The sequence below is a fragment of the Protopterus annectens genome, chromosome 14.part0, assembly GCF_019279795.1.
Source record: "Protopterus annectens isolate FY-2018-M chromosome 14.part0, PAN1.0, whole genome shotgun sequence".
NCBI lineage: Eukaryota > Metazoa > Chordata > Ceratodontiformes > Protopteridae > Protopterus > Protopterus annectens.
Genome location: NC_056748.1, coordinates 48694330 through 48712351, shown reverse-complemented (window position 1 = coordinate 48712351; position 18022 = coordinate 48694330). Strand labels below are relative to the sequence as shown.

The following is an 18022-nucleotide window of genomic DNA, read 5'->3' as shown; positions in this document are numbered from 1 at the left end:
AATCTGCAGAAACCCAATGGTTGTGTTGAGTGGTGTTAATAACCCCCAAACAGAATCTCAATTAAGAAGGTCTTGTTGCATTTCAAGATATCAGATAGCTGATCTTTAATCATATTGATTAATAATTGATCAGCAACACCTGCCCACAACTGACACAAACACAGACAAACAAGTACACACACATGCATGCATACACATGCAGATGCATACTGACACGTGCACAATATACATACGCAGGTACAGGGCACAGACACACACACACACACACACACACACACACACACACACACACACACACACACACACACACACACACACACACACACACACACACACACTCAAACACATATGCAAATATATATTAATGCAACTCTCTATCAGAAGGACAAAATGTCTCAGCAGTGAACTTCAAAAGATTGAACTGGGAACACTGAAAACCTAGAAGGTTGAAAAACAATAACCTTCAATGAGCAGGATTGCAGTACAGTGGGCACTGGCATTTTGCTACTTTCCCCACCTTAATGCGATCTTGGAGTTTGAATATATAATTGTCAAGGGTGTAGGGGGCACAGCTCCCCCACATGGGGGTCCAAGGGGGGGGGCTTCCCCTCTGCAAAAAAACAGGTGTTATGTTTGTTTTTTGACCTTCCATGTTTTCAGTGTCCCACATTTCATCTTTTAATGTTCACACTTGTGAGCATTCATCCTTCTGATAGGGACCCATTGATGCATATGTATGTGTACATGCACATATGCACAGGCACTCGTGCACACCCATGCACATGCCCCTTCATTCAAATTTATGTGCGAGCATGTGCACGCACAGTTAGACATATACATTCACACATGCAAACACTTACATGTACGCATGACATGTGCACACACACACACACACACACACACACACACACACACACACACACACACACACACACACACACACACATTTTATAAGTAAACAGACTCAAGCAACAAACCTTGTTATTTTCCTTTTTGCTGCCATCCACTGATCCTTCCAAAGAAAACGTCAGTAAAATGGAAGATTTATAAAAACTGTACAGGGGTGTCCTTGTTGCCCCTGTACAGTGGTTCAGCACACCTCACCTACAACATTAAACACCACATTCAGGACGTATAATGCTTACTTTGGAAAGGCATTTCATCTGCAGATCCTGTTTGTGATCTCTACCTTTCCACAGCAAAGCATCTCACCTGCAGTGGGAAGGTACTTGGAGGTGCCCCAGGAAAAGCAAAGGGAAGAAGAGATGCTAGTAAATTAAGGCACATAGACATCTGCACTATCAGCAGGCATTTTATTTATTAATTTGTTTCTCAGTAGCTGCTCTATCTTATTCAGGCTTATAAAGGCAGCCAGAGAAGATCCTGGCACTTAAAGTGGGTATGAGTTACAGAACTCTTCTTGGACATGCTTCTAGGATGCATGTGCATAACTACTTACAAACACCTTAAGGGGTCTGCAATTCCTTAAAATGTGGAAAGAAACGTGAGCATCGTGAAAACTCATGTGGATACAGACAAGACATACGGAGGTGACACGGAAGGCACCTCACTAGTAATTAACAAGTATTGTGTGGCAGCAGTTCTGTATGCTCACCACTTTACCACTCACACAAACTTTTAGTTATATACAAATGACATGTAAATGGCAAGGGAAGGGGTAGGCTGGGGTGGGGGTATACTACAAAGGAAAAGGCAGAACCACATGGAAGATGAAAAGTAATGCAGCTGATATACTAAACCTACATTCCTGCTTACTTGTTGTAAATGTAGAGTGAGGGCCCTGAGATGGATACAAGGTGTAGGAATGGATACAAAAGGTAAGAATGGATAGAAAATGTAGAAATGGATACAAGGGTAGGAATGCATATAAGGGGCAAAAATGGATACCAAGTGTAGGAATTGATACAAGGTGTAGAAATTAATATAAAGGGTAGAAAAGGGTACAAGGGGTAGACATAGACACAAAAGATGGGAATGGATACAAAAGGTAGGAATTGATACAAGGAGTAGAAATGGATACAAAGGATAGGAATGGATACAAGGAGTAGAAATGGATACAAAGGATAGGAATGGATACAAGGAGTAGCAATGGATACAAAGGATAGGAATGGATTCAAGGAGTAGCAATGGATACAAGGGATAGGAATTGATACAAGGAGTAGCAATGGATACAAAGGATAGGAATTGATACAAGGAGTAGCAATGGATACAAAGGATAGGAATGGATACAAGGAGTAGAAATGGATACAAGGTGTAGCAATGGATACAAGGTGTAGCAATGGATACAAAGGATAGGAATGGATACAAGGAGTAGAAATGGATACAAAGGATAGGAATTGATACAAGGAGTAGAAATGGATACAAAGTGTAGGAATGGATATAAAGTGTAGAAATGGATACAAGGGGTAGGAATTGATACAAGGTGTAGCAATGGATACAAAGGATAGGAATGGATACAAAGGATAGGAACTGATACAAGGAGTAGCAATAGATACAAAGGATAGGAATACATAAAAAGAGTAAAATGATTACAAGGGGTAGGAATTAATACAAAGAATCAGAATGGATACTTGGGTAAATGGATAAATGGGTAGGAATGATTCAGAACATGACAGAAGTAAATTTGCACATAAAACGATTCTGAAGAATCCAGAAGGACTGAAGTGTTGGGGTCAGATGGAGTACACTTTAGGATTATAAAGAAATTAAGATAGGTGGTGCCTGAAAACACTGCAATTAGTGAATAGGAAAGCCAGATACTCAGTGTAATGAATGGCAGATGCAGATTATTTTTATAAAGCAAGGAGCTGGAGATGTACAAAACTGCAGCCTGGATATGCCAACCTCAGGAATGAGGGTTATTTTGTAAGCATAGCTGAAGAACAGATCTAGTGGAATATGTCATTGTCAAGTTTGTCAGACTATAGGACACAGGACAACAAGATTTCTGGAGCAGTGGTCATGCCAAAATGTCCCCAGTGATTTTTTTCACTGGGTGACAAGGCACATTAAGCTGGGGGGACATATAGGATAGTTATATAACAAGCTCAGTCTTTGTTTCTACATCTGTAGTTTCTGTCCCATGAAAATGTGGAAGCTATAAAAAGAGGAAATAAATTATTTTGTAAGCCACAGAGCAAGGATTCTTCAGTAAATAACTACAAACTGAAAAATAATTTGTAATGAGAAGAGTGTGCAATATGTAAAGTTTGTATAAGCTATGAAAAAAACATCTTGTGCGTTTTACACCTGCACAGAATCAGACTTAGGCTTAATGTTCCCATTTTATTACATTTTATTATTAAGAATAGAAAGTCTGACTCCAAAAAATTAAAATGTGTTACTGCTTCTCCAGGGAAGCATTTTGTGTGTATCTATCTATATCTATATATATATATATATATATATATATATATATATATATATATACATATATATATATATATATATATATATATATATATATATATATATATATATATATATATATATATATATATATATATATATCTATATATATATATATATATATATATATATATATATATATATACTTGATGGAGCCATTAAAGTATTTCATTCATGTTATATTACATCTTTTAAAATTAAGAATCCATGATTTGACTAAAGTATCATACTGCAGAGATTGCAATGAAACAACAGTATTTGTCTGGCTGCTAAAGACATTTAGCTGTGTTTCATGCCTCACAATGTAAACTGCATTCCCCACTGTGTCACAGTATCATAGGCAGTGCTGGCAGGGATTATTTCATTATAACTATCTGCTACTTATTTTTTTGATAAACATTAAAATTATGTCTTTTGTACAATAGTGACCGTAACTTGGCTAAATTATGTTTTTCCTTTGTTGACCTCTGTCCACAGGCTGTGCATTCCCAACACTGAGAATGTTCTCCATTTTTCGATCACTGTACCACCGATGTGTTAAGAAAGTACTTCAATGGTAAGTTGTGCCCAAACATGGCAATTCACACATTAATTGTTCTGCCTTTTAACATTAAGTTAATCATGTTGAGTCTCTGCAACACAATCATTTAGCACTTTTGTCTGTTAAGCAAACGGTTTGTGGTTTAAGCCCACCCAGGGATGATGATACTTGACCTGAAGTACATTCTTTTGAATAACTGCTAGGGCACAACAACTTTTGGGTTCCATTTGAGTTGCATGGCTAGGCTTATGAAGACCCCAGTGGTCGTTAGCCTGGTATAAATCAATGAACCTCAGTTGTTAGGCTGGATGGCTATCATTAACTACATTCTGAATGATCTTCATCCAGAGGTCCTTTAACTAATTTTCATGCTGTCTAGTTCAGGTGTGCCAAAGGATAATCAACAGACTCTATGGATTAGAGAGTGGAGCTATTCTGTTTATGCCATCCTCTGTGGCACAGAGACCTGAAGCTCACATTGTGGCCCAGATGACCCAAAATTGGCAGCTGGTCATCAGGCAACACCAGGTCCCCTGTTTCTTAGCCTCTCATCAGAGACTGGGAGTTGCAGAAATGCAGTGCTGTGTACAAGCAGGAAGTGGCCCATGCATGGACGTGGTCCTACATCACTAGGCTAGTATTGTGCCCCCTGTGGAAGTACATATGTAAAGTCACCACGGTTACGTCATATAGAAAAAAACACAGTTACTTAGGCCAATCATGACTCACATTTAGTTAGCTCTTAACTCCCATTGCTGGCCACTAATGTGTTTTGGTGTAGTGGGAGGAACAAGGAAGTGCTGATGGTTAGTAAACACAGGAAGAAAGACTGGGGAAATTGTGTTATTTTTCTATCTTGTCAGTTACTTAGAAGTACTTAATAAAACTGCAAAATAGTTTTTACAAACTATTAGTCTAAACTAAAACTAAACTAAAGTATGTACAAACAGTTTCAGAATTCTAACCATACCATGCAGAATAATTTAATCCTGGATTAAGCAGTATGGTCCTCGGTGGGTGGGTTAGCAAATCTAGCCACTATATTCCATGGGGTTGCATGGCTAGTCTCTGTATGGTCACTGAGACTGCAGGCCTAGTAAAACATATTAACTTATGAACCTGTGATATTAATGGTAATGCGGATATACTGGTCTCTGTTTGCAAACTGATTAAAAGACTTATGAAAACAGCAAACCAGAAAATGTATCCCTAGAGAAGGTTAGACTTAAATGCCAAGAAAACATGCTATTCTGACATTCGTCAAAATAACTAACTCTAACTTGTAAACAATAAAAAAGGGAAAAGAGTTAAGGTGCTTCATTTTTAACATTTTGATGTGATGGCATTTTGTGGTTTGAACTTCTGACTAAATGAACAAGCATAGGAATCTGTCAAGTTCCATCCTCACTACCATGAGTGTTGAGGAAAAAATAAAAACAAAACAAAGCAAATAAATAAAACAGAGAAACTAGTGGTTGTAAATTGATGAGCTCAGTCACAGTAATTCCCACAAAACATGAAAATCAGGTAGCGTTCCAAAGCAACACGTCTTTATTCATCACAGACAAGCTTCACGTGAGCTGCTATTGAGATAAGGGTTTACTATCAAAATGTTGAAGTGGGTTTCCTCGACCATTCACAGCTCCAACCTAGAACAATGAAATAAAATCATGACGCTTGCTTAGAATGTCGATTCCTGCGAAGGAAAGAATCGACATTCGACCACTCACCATCCTGAAAAAAACATCTGCTACTAGGTGGAAAATGTCTTACCATTTTGCAGGGGGAGCAAGCCCCCTGCACACCCCATGTGGGGGGCTGTGCCCCACACACCCCATGCTACTTATATATTCTAACTCCAAGAATGCACTACAGTGAGGAAAAGGGTCATTTTCCCGATCCCCACTGTAGTGCGATGCCCTTCCAAATACCGATGCTCCAAACTATAGACACAATCTCCTTATCGATGTTTCACAGTCGACAGGTATTGAGTTTGTAGTTTTGCCTCTCTGCCGCTCTGTGTTCATCCTTCCAGTTGTTGAGGAAAGCCACCTCGACATTTTGATTGTAAGTCGAGAGAAGCACCCTTACTCAGATCTGTGTTCTGATTCCTGTTAACATACACAGGTCCTTAAATGAATTCACAATTTCAGTCAATGTATGCTGTATTAAATCTTCACTCCAGTTTATGTCCCCCAAATCATACATTCTTGTTTTTTTATGTATTTACCCGCATATTATTCTCCTCCTCTGGCCAAATGGTCAATTTTTTTTTAAGAATGCCCTATCTGTAACTGATGGAATTGGAGCAAGAATAAACAACAATACAACAAATACTACACAACATTATGTATTTGATGAAGGCTCATTTTCCTGTCTCCAGATTCCACCTCCAGGTACTAATGCCAGCATTAGGTGTGCCTTTGTTGCCACCTTTCCACTCTGAGCCTCTTAGATTAGGCATAACAGTGCAGAGAGGATAAATTAGGGTGATGTTTTGCTGTGTCACTTCCCAAAATGAAAACTCTTTGTCATTTTCTTTGGAATTGTGGCCCAGAATGCTTCATGGTCATGTCCCTCTTTCTGACCAGTTGGTGTACATAGTGCTATCATGTGACTAGGTAGTGGATAATTTGAAGAACAAGTCAGGATATCATCCATTCATTTATTTTATTTTATGTTATCCTTTTGTTCAACAGGTTAGTAACACTAGGCTAGTGATCTTGTTTTACAGGAAACCCGAGGTGGCATTTCTACTATTAGTGGAAATTTGGCCAGGGCATACGGGAGCTTCCTCTATTCTTTTGAATTGGTGCAATCGGATCTTTTGCATCCACCTACACTACAAAAGAAAACTACAAAGAGTTTTTATTTGGGGAACAAATAACACGCAAGCAATTATGTCCAACAGGCTGTGTGTCACTGTGTAAATAATGCCCGCCCAGGGGTGTTCTGAGGTCCGACGCTGCAGACAGTTGATGTAATCTAAAAACTATGCATAAGTTTTATCTCTGCAGTTATGCAAAAAGAGTTAATTAACATTCAGAAGACTGAACGGAGACTCAGCCATCAGAGTGATAAATGTAAATTGAGCAGCACTCACAGGAAGAAGACCAGCTATCAGATTGCTGCATAAAAAGTGACTAAAGCCTAAGTAGACACATAGAAAAGCAGAACAATCTAAAATACGTAGAGAAAAAAGTTAAATTCCAATTTCACAAACGATCCAGGCGTCTAAGCTGCTCTTCATGTAGTCAGTCCATAGAAGTAAGAGCAGTTTCAAATAAACAGACTGCATGGAAAGCAGCGATAAAACACAAGTAAATGTAAAAAGAGAGAAACTCATTTTAAGAATTAAATGTAAACTGTTGAAGTTCCGAACACAAAATAACAGAATCTAAGTTTCCCAAAACAACACATACTATACCTCTCAACCTCTTAGTGCAAGAATTCTGGACAAAACCAAAACTAACTGAGGGGGTGGGGAGCAAAGGTCCAAAATCAGGGACAGATTTTAAATATTTCTCTTATAAGCATAGGCATCTGCTAGAATAACAGGTTTTTCATCAGCATACATTGTCTGATGTATGTGAACTTTGAAACGAGAGTTGCTGAGAGGACAACTGTCACTAGTCCGCCCTCAATCCATGATTGTTATACATAGAGGAGCCTAAACAGAGCCACAAAAATACTAAATGACACAACTCATCCTGCAAACAGTCTATGAGCCTGTCGTCAGGTAAAAGATACTGCAGTATTCAATGCAGAACAACTAGATTCAGCTTTTATCCGAAGGCAATCAGACTTCTTAATTTCAACATTAGGTCTGATCACTGACAGGTCAGGATGTTGGGACTTCCCATTCACTGTGCGATAATATTTTATCTATTATTTATTAAGCCCAGCAAACCACTATAATTTATACTACTAACGCGGGTGCTATATTTTTTCTTCAGATGGTACTGCTGTGTGCTTCTTCGCCCATAAATGTGGCACATGGTTCATGTGCAATACTATTACTTGAACTTTGCTGCTAGATGTGTGTTTTTAGTATCTTAACAAGTGTGTTTTTCTAGGCCTATAGAGTAGTTGTGTAAAATCTTACCATAACTACAGATGTCCTTCTCTTCTGTGTTGCAGTATTCTTAACATATGGGTTGTATTCCGCCCTATGACCCGACGTCTGTCCAGTATAAATTTGCGCTTCTGCTTTGACAACGTCAGCCATAAAAGGACATCCACACATACCATCCTCAGAACAGAAATGCCCCATGAGGAAACAAAGAGTCCTAAAGAAAACAATATGTCATCCAGGAAGCGACAAGATGCAGGGTGAAAGTGAGAAGGACAGAATACTGCAATGTGAAAGAGAAAGACACCTATGGTTATGGTAAGATTTTACACAACTATTCTATGTCCTTCTGTTCAATGTTGCAGTATTCTTTACATATTGGAGAGTGCCGTAGCTTAATTCAAGCCTTGGGAGGTGGAAGGAGCAGAGGAAGAATTCTCACAAACCCATGGAGAATAGCCCTAGCAAACCCTGTTCTGGACCTAGAAATAGAGTCCAGCTTGTAATGTTTGGTAAAAGTGTGGACAGAGAACCACGTAGCAGCCCCCAAAATAGAATTAGTATCCAGCCCCAAAGAAGCCACAGATCTAGTGGAATGGACTGTGACAGAATTAAGCAAGGACTTGCTACAGAAATAATAGCAAAACACAATGGCCTTAGAAAACCAAGATGAATAGTTTGTTTAGTGGCAGGTATACCCAGAGCCCTGGGATGAAAGGATACAAAAAGTTAATCTGATTTCCTGATAGCTTTAGTCTTGTCCAATTAAAATCTAAGTTGCCTATACACATCTAGCATACGCAAAATGTTTTCACTAGAGGTCTGATGAGAAGGGAAAAAGTTAGGCAGTTGGATAGATTGATTAAGAGACAAGTCACTCACCACCTTAGGCATGAAAGAAGGGTTGGTTCACAAAGCAACGCTGTCCTTGTGGAAAACCAAGAAAGATGGAGTTGTCATCAAAGCTTGTATCTCAGAGACCTTCCTAGCAGAGGTCAAGGCAATCAGGACCACAGTTTTCCAAGTGCAAAACTTCAGAGAATCAGAACTTGTGGGCTGAAAGGGGGGCAGAGTTAGCTTTTCTAAAACATAATTAAGGTCCCAAGGAGGAGAAACTGGTTTCCTTGTGGGCTTAATATGTAGGACGCCTTTAAGGAAAAATTTAACCTCCAATCTGGAAGATAAAAGAGGAGATGGTGGCAGACAAGCAGAAAGAGCAGAACAGTGGACTTTCACTGAGGAATACGATAAGCTACATTTAAGCAGGTCACACGGGTAAGGGAATACTATTGGAATGTCTACAGAAAGTGGATTTAGACTTCCTTTAAAGCACCAGGTAGAAAATCTTCTCCACTTGGAAATATAAGACTTTCTTGTATTGGGTTTCCTGGCCTCCTGCAAAACCCCAATGTCCTGAGAGTAAAGGTGCCTGAAAGGGATCAGAAATTGATAATCCACAGGATCAGCTGTAATGGTGACAGATGTTGATAAAGCAGGAACCCCTTGTCCTTGTGTGAGCAGGTCCAACCGGTGAGGTAACTTGTGGTGATGGCCCTTGGCTAACTGCAGAAGAAGATGGGAACCAATGCTGTCTTGGCCAAAAGGGAGTCACCAACAAGATTTTTGGTTCATCCTGCTGAATCTTCAGCATGACTTTCTGTATGAGAGGGAAGGGGGAGATGCATAAAAAAATCCCCTTCCATGAGAAAGAAAGGGCATCCACCTTCCAAGCCAGAGGATGTGAATCTTGGCACAAAAGAGAGGAAGTTGTATGTTTAGAGGGGAGTCAAATAGGTCCAGATATGGAATACCCCACTGATGAACCAGGTCCAGGAACACATCCCTGTGAAGCATCCATTAGTGGGAGTGTGCCATGGACCTATTTAGTGCATCTGTGTATTATGGAGCTTTCCTTCCCAGGTCTCCACTGAAAACAGGCTCCTTGAACCCAGTGGACCTCCCCGGTCATCAAACTGGAAATAAATAAATAATAAAATCTGCCACAGAGCTTAGAGCAGAGGGTAGGTAAACAGCATGAAGAGCGACCTTGTACTGAATGGCCATTTCCCACGCCTTGATAACTAGCCTGCATAGAAGGTACGATTTGGTGCCCCCTTGCTTGTTTATGTACCACAGGACAGTGGTGTTGTCTGTAAAGATCTTCAGAGGCTCTGTCTGGAAGAGAGGATGGAAAGCTTGAAAAGCTAGAAGCAGAGCCCTCATTTCTCTGATGTTGATGTGCTCCTTCTTCTGAGATGGAGACCAAAGACCCTGATCCTTCCTGAAGGCAAAGGTTGCCCCCAGCCCATGTCTGAAGCATCTGTGAAAAGCTGTTGAGAAGGCTGGGGCAAAAGAAGAAGAAGGCCTGGATTCAGAGAGAGCTGCTGAATCCACCAGAGGAGTTTTGTTTTCAAGCAAGGAAGAAGAGGAATCATACCATCTAGTGGATGAGCATGCTGGGACCAGGCAGTCTTTAGAAACCACTGAAATTTTCTCATATGGAGTTTTGCGAAGGGTAACATGGGAATTGTGGAAGCCATGAACCCTAGAAGTCTTAGGAATTCACCTGGCTGAAAGGGAAGGGAGAGTCAGAGAGGTCTCTATGAAACAAGTGAGAGACTGAACCTTGTCTGTTGGTAGGAACACCATCACCAAGTCTGTCCTGAACCTGCACCCCAAGAAGGTGTGATCCTGAGATGGAGTCAAACTGGATCTTTTGTAATTTATTGTGAAACCCAGGGTTTGCAGGAGATGAATGGCGTTCCACAGATTTTGAGACAAGAGATCTATGTTGCTTGCTAGGAAGAGAAGGTCGTCCAGATAAGGATAAACCTAAACACCTTGGACACTAAGGAAGGCAATGGCAGGGGCAAGGTACTTTGTGAATACCCTTGGGGAAGTGGAGAGACCCAAAAGGCAAGGCAGAAAATTGATAGTGCAAAGAACCCACCAAGAAACGTAAACATTTCCTGTATAGAGGATGGATGGAGATATGCATATAAGCATCTGTGAGATCCAAGGAAGCCATGAAAGACTGAGGAGAAATTATGGGAAAGCATGTAATCAGGGACAGTATCTGGAAAGAAGGTACTTGCAGGAAAGTGTTCAAGTGGGAGAGATCCAGAACTGGTCTCCAAGCACCATCCTTTCTTGGGATCAGGAACATTCTTGAGTAGAAACCTTTGCCTCTTTGATCCAAAAGTACAGTTTGAATGGTGCCCTGAGATATCAGTTGTGAAAGGAGTTCTGGAAACAGATGCAACTGACTGGAGGAGGGCTGTGGAATTCCCATGAAAGGAGGGAGATTCTTCCAAGTCATAAAATAACCTTTTAGGATAATGGATAGCACTCAGACAATCCTGACTGATCCTTGTCCAAGCTGAATAAGAAAGGGAAAGTCAAAGAGCAAGTGGTGTATTACTTGGAAGGGAAAGTTGTTAGTCACAGAAAACTGGATCTGGCCTGAAAGGACTGCTGAGAAGAGGGGACTGAAGAATATGTTTTCAACTGAGGGGATCTTCTGGAAGACTTCTTAGACTTAGAAGCAGTAGAGGAAGCAGAGGATGATCAAGCAGATCTTCTAACAAAAGAGGTCTTCACAGGGAAGTTTATATGAAATTTAGGAAGCAGAGAAACAAACAGGTGTTTGAGGTCTTGAAGCTCCTTCCCTTTTACTTGAAGACCCTTAAGTAAGTCTGCAGCTGCAGAGCCAGAAAGGGCAGACCTGTCCAAAGGAGCATCTAGTAACTTTGCCTTAATATTCTCTGGTAATGACTGCAGTCTTGTCCAAAGGAGCATCTAGTAACTTTGCCTTAATCATCTGGTAATGATTACATACTTGTCCAAAGGAGCATCTAGTAATTTTGCCTTAATATCATCTGGTAATGACTGCAGACTTGTCCAAAGGCACATCTAGTAACTTTGCCTTAATACCATCTGGTAATGACTACAGTCAGCCATGAATGTCTCCTAAGCACAGAGGCAGAAATAGCAGCTCTAGATGATGCCTCAACAGCATCATAGCTGCACTTTATGGAATGTCCAGCTACTTGGGAGGATGTAGGTGATGCCGCAACAGCATTATAGCTGCACTTAATAGAATGTCTAGCTACTTGAGAGGATGTAGGTGATGCCTCAACAGCATCATAGCTGCACGTTATGGAATGTCTAGCTACTTGAGAGTATGTAGGTGATGCCTCAACAGCATCACAGCTGCACATTATGGAATGTCTAGCTACTTGAGAGGATGTAGGTAATGCCTCAACAGCATCACAGCTGCACATTATGGAATGTCTAGCTACTTGAGAGGATGTAGGTGATGCCTCAACAGCATCACAGCTGCACATTATGGAATGTCTAGCTACTTGAGAGGATGTAGGTGATGCCTCAACAGCATCAGAGCTGCACTTTATGGAATGTCTAGCTACTTGAGAGGATGCAACCAAAAGTGACATGAACTGTGTTTTAATTTCAGAGTATGGGAAAGAAGATAAGGCCTGTGAAGCTTGAGAAAGCAATGCTAAGGAGTACCTAGACATGTGAGTGTGGTCGTTAACAGCTAAAGTGGAAGAGGTATATACCTTTCTACCCAGTCTGTCAAGAATCATGCTCTGTTTATCAGGTGGAAGAAGCTTTGCAGAAGGAGATAACCAGGAAAACTTATGTGAAATTATGGAGATCACAGCTGGATCTGCAGAGGAACACTTATAGAGAAACTTGCAGTCATTTGGTACCTTATAAAATCTGTCAGGCCTCTTGAGAGCAGATCATGAGAGTCTGGAGCTTTACAGGAGGAAGCAAATGCATCTAGGAAAGCTGGAAGGACTGGAGGAACTGCAGAGGGAGAAGGAACCTTAATCTGAAGGAGGTCATAATACTTCTTCTGCTCTTCAGACATCTGGGAACAGTCCCATTTGAAGAACTCCCTCATTGTATTAATAGTCTCTCCAAAGGGAATTTATTTTTGAGGGGAATCCCCTGCAATGGATTCCTCCTCAAGGGATGCATATTCCAGAGAAGAAGTAATTTGGGTGGAATATGTCAGTCATCATCAGAGGAAGAGTCCTCGGAATCAGTTGCAAGCACCTGAGACCCAACAGCCTGAACTGGAGAGGAAGTGAAAGAAGGCTGAGGAAGAGAGGAAGTAGGCTTCAAGGCCATCAGGGTCTTAATCAGGCCCCGGAAAAAGGCATCCAAATCTGACTGAGTGGAAGAAGGGATGTTGGAATGTTTAGTCTTTTGTTTCTTCTTCATGTGTCTTTCTGTGAGAGGGGACAAGGAAGAGGAATCCAAAGTATGCCTAACGTCCGACACAGTTAAAGAAGGATCCCTAGTCACAGCAGCAGCAAAGACATTGTTGGAGTCCTCTACCACAACAAGCCATGGTTCATATCACCTGAATCAGACATCTGCATAGCCTCAGACATGCTGGAATCCACTCCCTTGGCAGCTTCTGCAAAGCTACCAGCCAACAAAGCAGCCTGACCTCCAATCGTACCACCTGGCGCAGCAAAAGAGGATTCAGGTTTCTGTTTACTCACCTTCCCCTTCAAACTCGGCTCAGCCGAAGGACCCCCAGAACCCTCCATAACATCTTTAGCCAGACATTTAAGCTGCTGATTCTCAAGATGCAGATTAAGAGCCAACAACCGGCTACACAATGTCTTAGGCACAAAGCCCTGACAGATAGAACAAGATCGGTAGTCATGACTAAGCCCTAAACAGAAAAAAAAACAGAGGTTGTGGTTATCTTTATGTGGAATCTGCCTTCCACACCTACACTTGCCCTTTCTGGATGACATGAACAAAAACAGATGGCAGTAACAAGAAAATAAATCTGCAGCAGGGCACTTATCTGAAGCTGGTAGCGACACACATGAAGTTCAACTGCAGGCCATATGTGGGAGTCAACCTTCCAAACAGCGGCAGAAAAGTTCTGAGGATGATACATGCAAATATCCTTTTATGGCTGACATTGTCAAACAGACATGTGACATCCCACATACTGACAGTAGCTAAATCTTTATATACTGTCTGGATGTCAGGTTGTAGGGCAGAATAAAACCCATATGTTATGAATACCGCAACACTGAATAGAAGGACATATGTAGCTCTATACTTAAACGTAGAGTTGGTTTATAAGATGGTGGTAGTATTATTGTATGTTGTTTTAAATTGTCTTTCTATGTATGTGGTTTCTTTTTTGTCTGTCCCATGATGAGATGATTGCACGGAATCTCATTTAATCTACACTTGTGCAGATCTAAATGACAATAAAGTTACTTTTGACTTTTTTTTACTTAATTAGTGATGTCAATCCTCAACAATTTGCCTAGAGACAAAAAATATTATGAGGAGCAGAGCAAAAATATGAAGCAATAATCTGGATGTTCTGTGAAATCTGGACAGTTGAGAAGTGTCTAAGATGTACAGCTATGTAAATGAAGTAAAACTGTGGTGAACTTTTTTGTACAGCTAGCTATAGGCCTCCAACTGTGACTTAAGATGCCCCCTCCAACTATCTGGACCTCATTGAATCTATGAAGTTTCAGCCCTTTATCCTGATCCTGGGTGATTTTAACTATCCAGCCATAGATTGGAAGAAATACTCATGCCAAAACACAAATGCTCAGAGATTCCTTGATTTCATTATTGCAAATGCCTTGGACCAGTTGGTTGACAGTTCCACAAGAGGTGAAAATATCTTGGACTTGGTATTAACCAACATGAGTAACCACTGCAGCTTCCCTACAGTGTCATCATCCCTGGTAAGATCCAACCACAAAGTAGTCACTTTCAAAGTCACCATCTCCCCCACCCACCACTCCCTAGCTAGGGTCAAACAAAAAAACTTTTCCAAAGCTGATTGCAACCACCTGAGGGAAGGTATAAACAGCTTCACAGCCCCCTCCCCCTCCATAGGGACTGGCATATATGTCCAAACCTACACCAAAGTACTATATGAACATTTATATAGCTGCATGGAATCGGGAATACCTGACAGGATGAAATTATCCTCCTCAAGGAAGATTAAACCTGTCTGGGGGACATCTACAATAAATAAACTCTATAATAAAAGGAAAAACTTGCTGTCCAGGACCAAAAAAGAGCAGGTGCCCAATTGGAAGCAGTCTCTCCATAGCCTGAATAAGCAAATAAGAGCACTAGTGAAATCCTCCAATGCAAACTTTGAGTCTGAACTGGGCACATCTACTAAAGACAATCATAAGGTATTTTTCACATATGTCCGCAGTCTCAAGGGGAGCACCCAGATCTACTCAGAAGTGATGGTCAAGGGCACCACGTACACAAACTCTGTAGATATAGCCAACCTGCTGGCAGACAGGTTCAGTGAAAACGTCACCCCTCTGTCCCCCCATCAGTAAAACAGGACATCTCCGTTACCTGCCCCCCTCCCCTTATCTCTAGGGAGCAAGTCATCACTGCCCAATCAAAGGCAAAAACTACAGCCTCCATGGGACCCGATAATATCCCAGGCTGCATCCTACATGAACTCAGGCAGGAACATGTAGCACCATCAGGCACCCTATTCAACCAAAGCCTGAGTACCGGCTTCACCCCAGCCGAGTGGAGGACAGCCATTGTCATCCCTTTGCACAAAGGTGGAGCATCCACTGATCCAGGAAATTATAGACCCATCAGCCTAACTAGCCTGATCTGCAAGGCCATGGAGCGGATTATCATGGACCTCATTAAAAAGGACATTGAAAACCTCCAGACACTCGATCCCACACAGTATGGTTTTGTCAAGGGGTGGTTATGCCTGTTAAATTTGGTCAACTTCTTTGAGACAGTCACCAAGGCCATGGATGAGGGGCAGATGGTGCACACTGCCTATCTTGACCTGGCCAAAGCCTTCAATAGTGTTCCCCACTCAGGTATAATAGATAAACTCTCTCAGTTAGGCATCTATCCATATGTTACCAGATGGGTAGCAAACTGGCTCACTGATAGAGCCCACCTAGTCAAAATAGGTGAAGGCATCTCAAGTAGTAGACCTGTAATGAGCTGTGCACCCCAGGGATCAGTCTTGGAGCCTCTGCTGTTTGGGATATACTTTTCTGAGGTGCAGGCCAAAGCCAGTGGGCTATGGCTGACCAAGTGTGCAGATGACTGCAAGCTAGGTGCTGTAGTGATATGGACATCCTCCAAGAGGGTCTCACACAAAAGAAATGACTGGTTCCAGACACATGGCCTCAAACTGAATTCCAAAAAAATGCATCATTATCCTGTTTGGGAAGAGTGATGTCTCCACAAATTATCAGATTGATAATAAAGTCCTAAGCATGCATTCAGTTGCAAGGGACTTAGACACCCAGGTTGATAGCAAACTGACTTTTGACCACCATATTGCCTCCATTGTATGGAAAGTTTTCTACATGGCCCACCTCATTAGTAAGGGTATCTCATGCTCGGACAAGGTGATCATAACATCCCTGTATTCTTCCCTTATAAGACCCATTATTGAGGATAATGCCCTTTTCGGCATGTACCTCACAAAGCACATGCAGCAGCTGGAGAGACCACAGATGTTCCTCACCCGGAGAGTCCAGGGCCTCAAACATCTACCCTACACAGATAGAATAGAGGCCCTATTCCTCTACTCAGTTTCCTATAGACTCCTCAGAGGTGACCTCTGTCTGGCATACAAAGCAATCTCAGACCCTGCCTTGATGGGATTGCTGCATATCCACAAGTCAAACTCCACTCGAGTAACCCACGCGCACGACCTCAACCTGGTCTGTGACCTCAATAGGACTTGTTGCCAGGACAGATTTGTGTCCTAGAGACTCCCCATTTTGTGGAACACACTCCCTCTGCACGTCAAGCAAAGTACCCCATTAACCTTTTTTAAGCACAATCACTACAGTGATGAAAAGGGTACATTTCCTGATCCCCACTGCAGTTCAGTCTTGAGGCAGAACGTTGACCTCACAACAGCGAATGCACACTAGCATTCATTGTTGTGTGGTCGAACATATTTGGTTCAGCATTACGAGAACTGGAAAACAGCCTTTCGACCATCCCAGTCCGAGTTACTGCCATCTGAAATTTTGGTAGTATGTGTGTGTGTGTATGTGTGTGATTTGACTGAAGATAATATATCTGCTGTTTTATCATACCACTGGCCCTTATGAGTAATACTTCTGATAGTTCCTTCTGTTACCTCTCCTATGACCTGTTATTGATTCCTACATATATAGATGACAATCCCCTTTCTTCACCAAGTTGGTCACTGCCTGGTGAGGGTTATATGACTGGTGGTCATGTCCACTTCAATAGTCTTTTCCTGCCGTCCACTGTCTCATCTAAAAAAATCCTACCCTTAACACCAGCACCCTTACTGATCCTCCTAGCTTATGTGTACCTGACTCTGAGATTTTCTAACATCAACATGACCCTCTGTGTTACTCCTGTGTTTGGCTACCTGTTCCATCTGAATTCCTTATTCCTTCCATTGGATGAGTGCCTCTCACTGCCTGCTTCTTTCTAGGTGTCCCTTTGGTACTGTCTCCTGCCTGCATCATAGCCATGTTTCCATTTCATTGCTTTTCACTGCTGCCTGGTTGCATTCCTCCACCTCAGCTTCCTTTCTTGGCTGCTTTACTGACTTATCCCTTCTTCTACCTACCTCTGCTGTGTCCCCTCCTTTCTTCTGCTGTTTTCCTGATTATTAAACCCCTTGTCTGACTCATTTGATTTCCCATACCTTTGCCATTCTAGCCCCTGTTGTTCTCACTCCATATCTTCTACCCTTTTCCCCACTGTAGTTAATCTCTACACCTTTTCATCTGCCCCCTCATATCTGTAGCTACCATGTTCTTCACTGAAGCTCCAAAAATCTCCTGAAAACCCCCACAGCCTCTGCCACCCCAAAGTTCTCTTAGACAGATGACTGCCCCATACCCTGAGTACTTTAACTATATCTTCCCCTCCCCTCTTTTACAGCCTTCACTTTC

The 18022-nt window shown here is 41.7% G+C and overlaps 1 protein-coding gene across 2 annotated transcripts in view; it reads left to right on the top strand.

The window, feature by feature from the left end:
- Nucleotides 1-18022, top strand: part of RUFY2 (RUN and FYVE domain containing 2) — a 2497315-nt gene that overhangs the window by 514755 nt on the left and 1964538 nt on the right. For both annotated transcript variants that reach the window (XM_044055761.1, XM_044055763.1), the window contains one exon: nucleotides 3907-3985. In XM_044055761.1, coding sequence (XP_043911696.1) covers nucleotides 3930-3985 — 56 coding nt within the window. In that variant the 5' untranslated portion in view covers nucleotides 3907-3929. The remainder of the gene's footprint in view (nucleotides 1-3906; nucleotides 3986-18022) is intronic.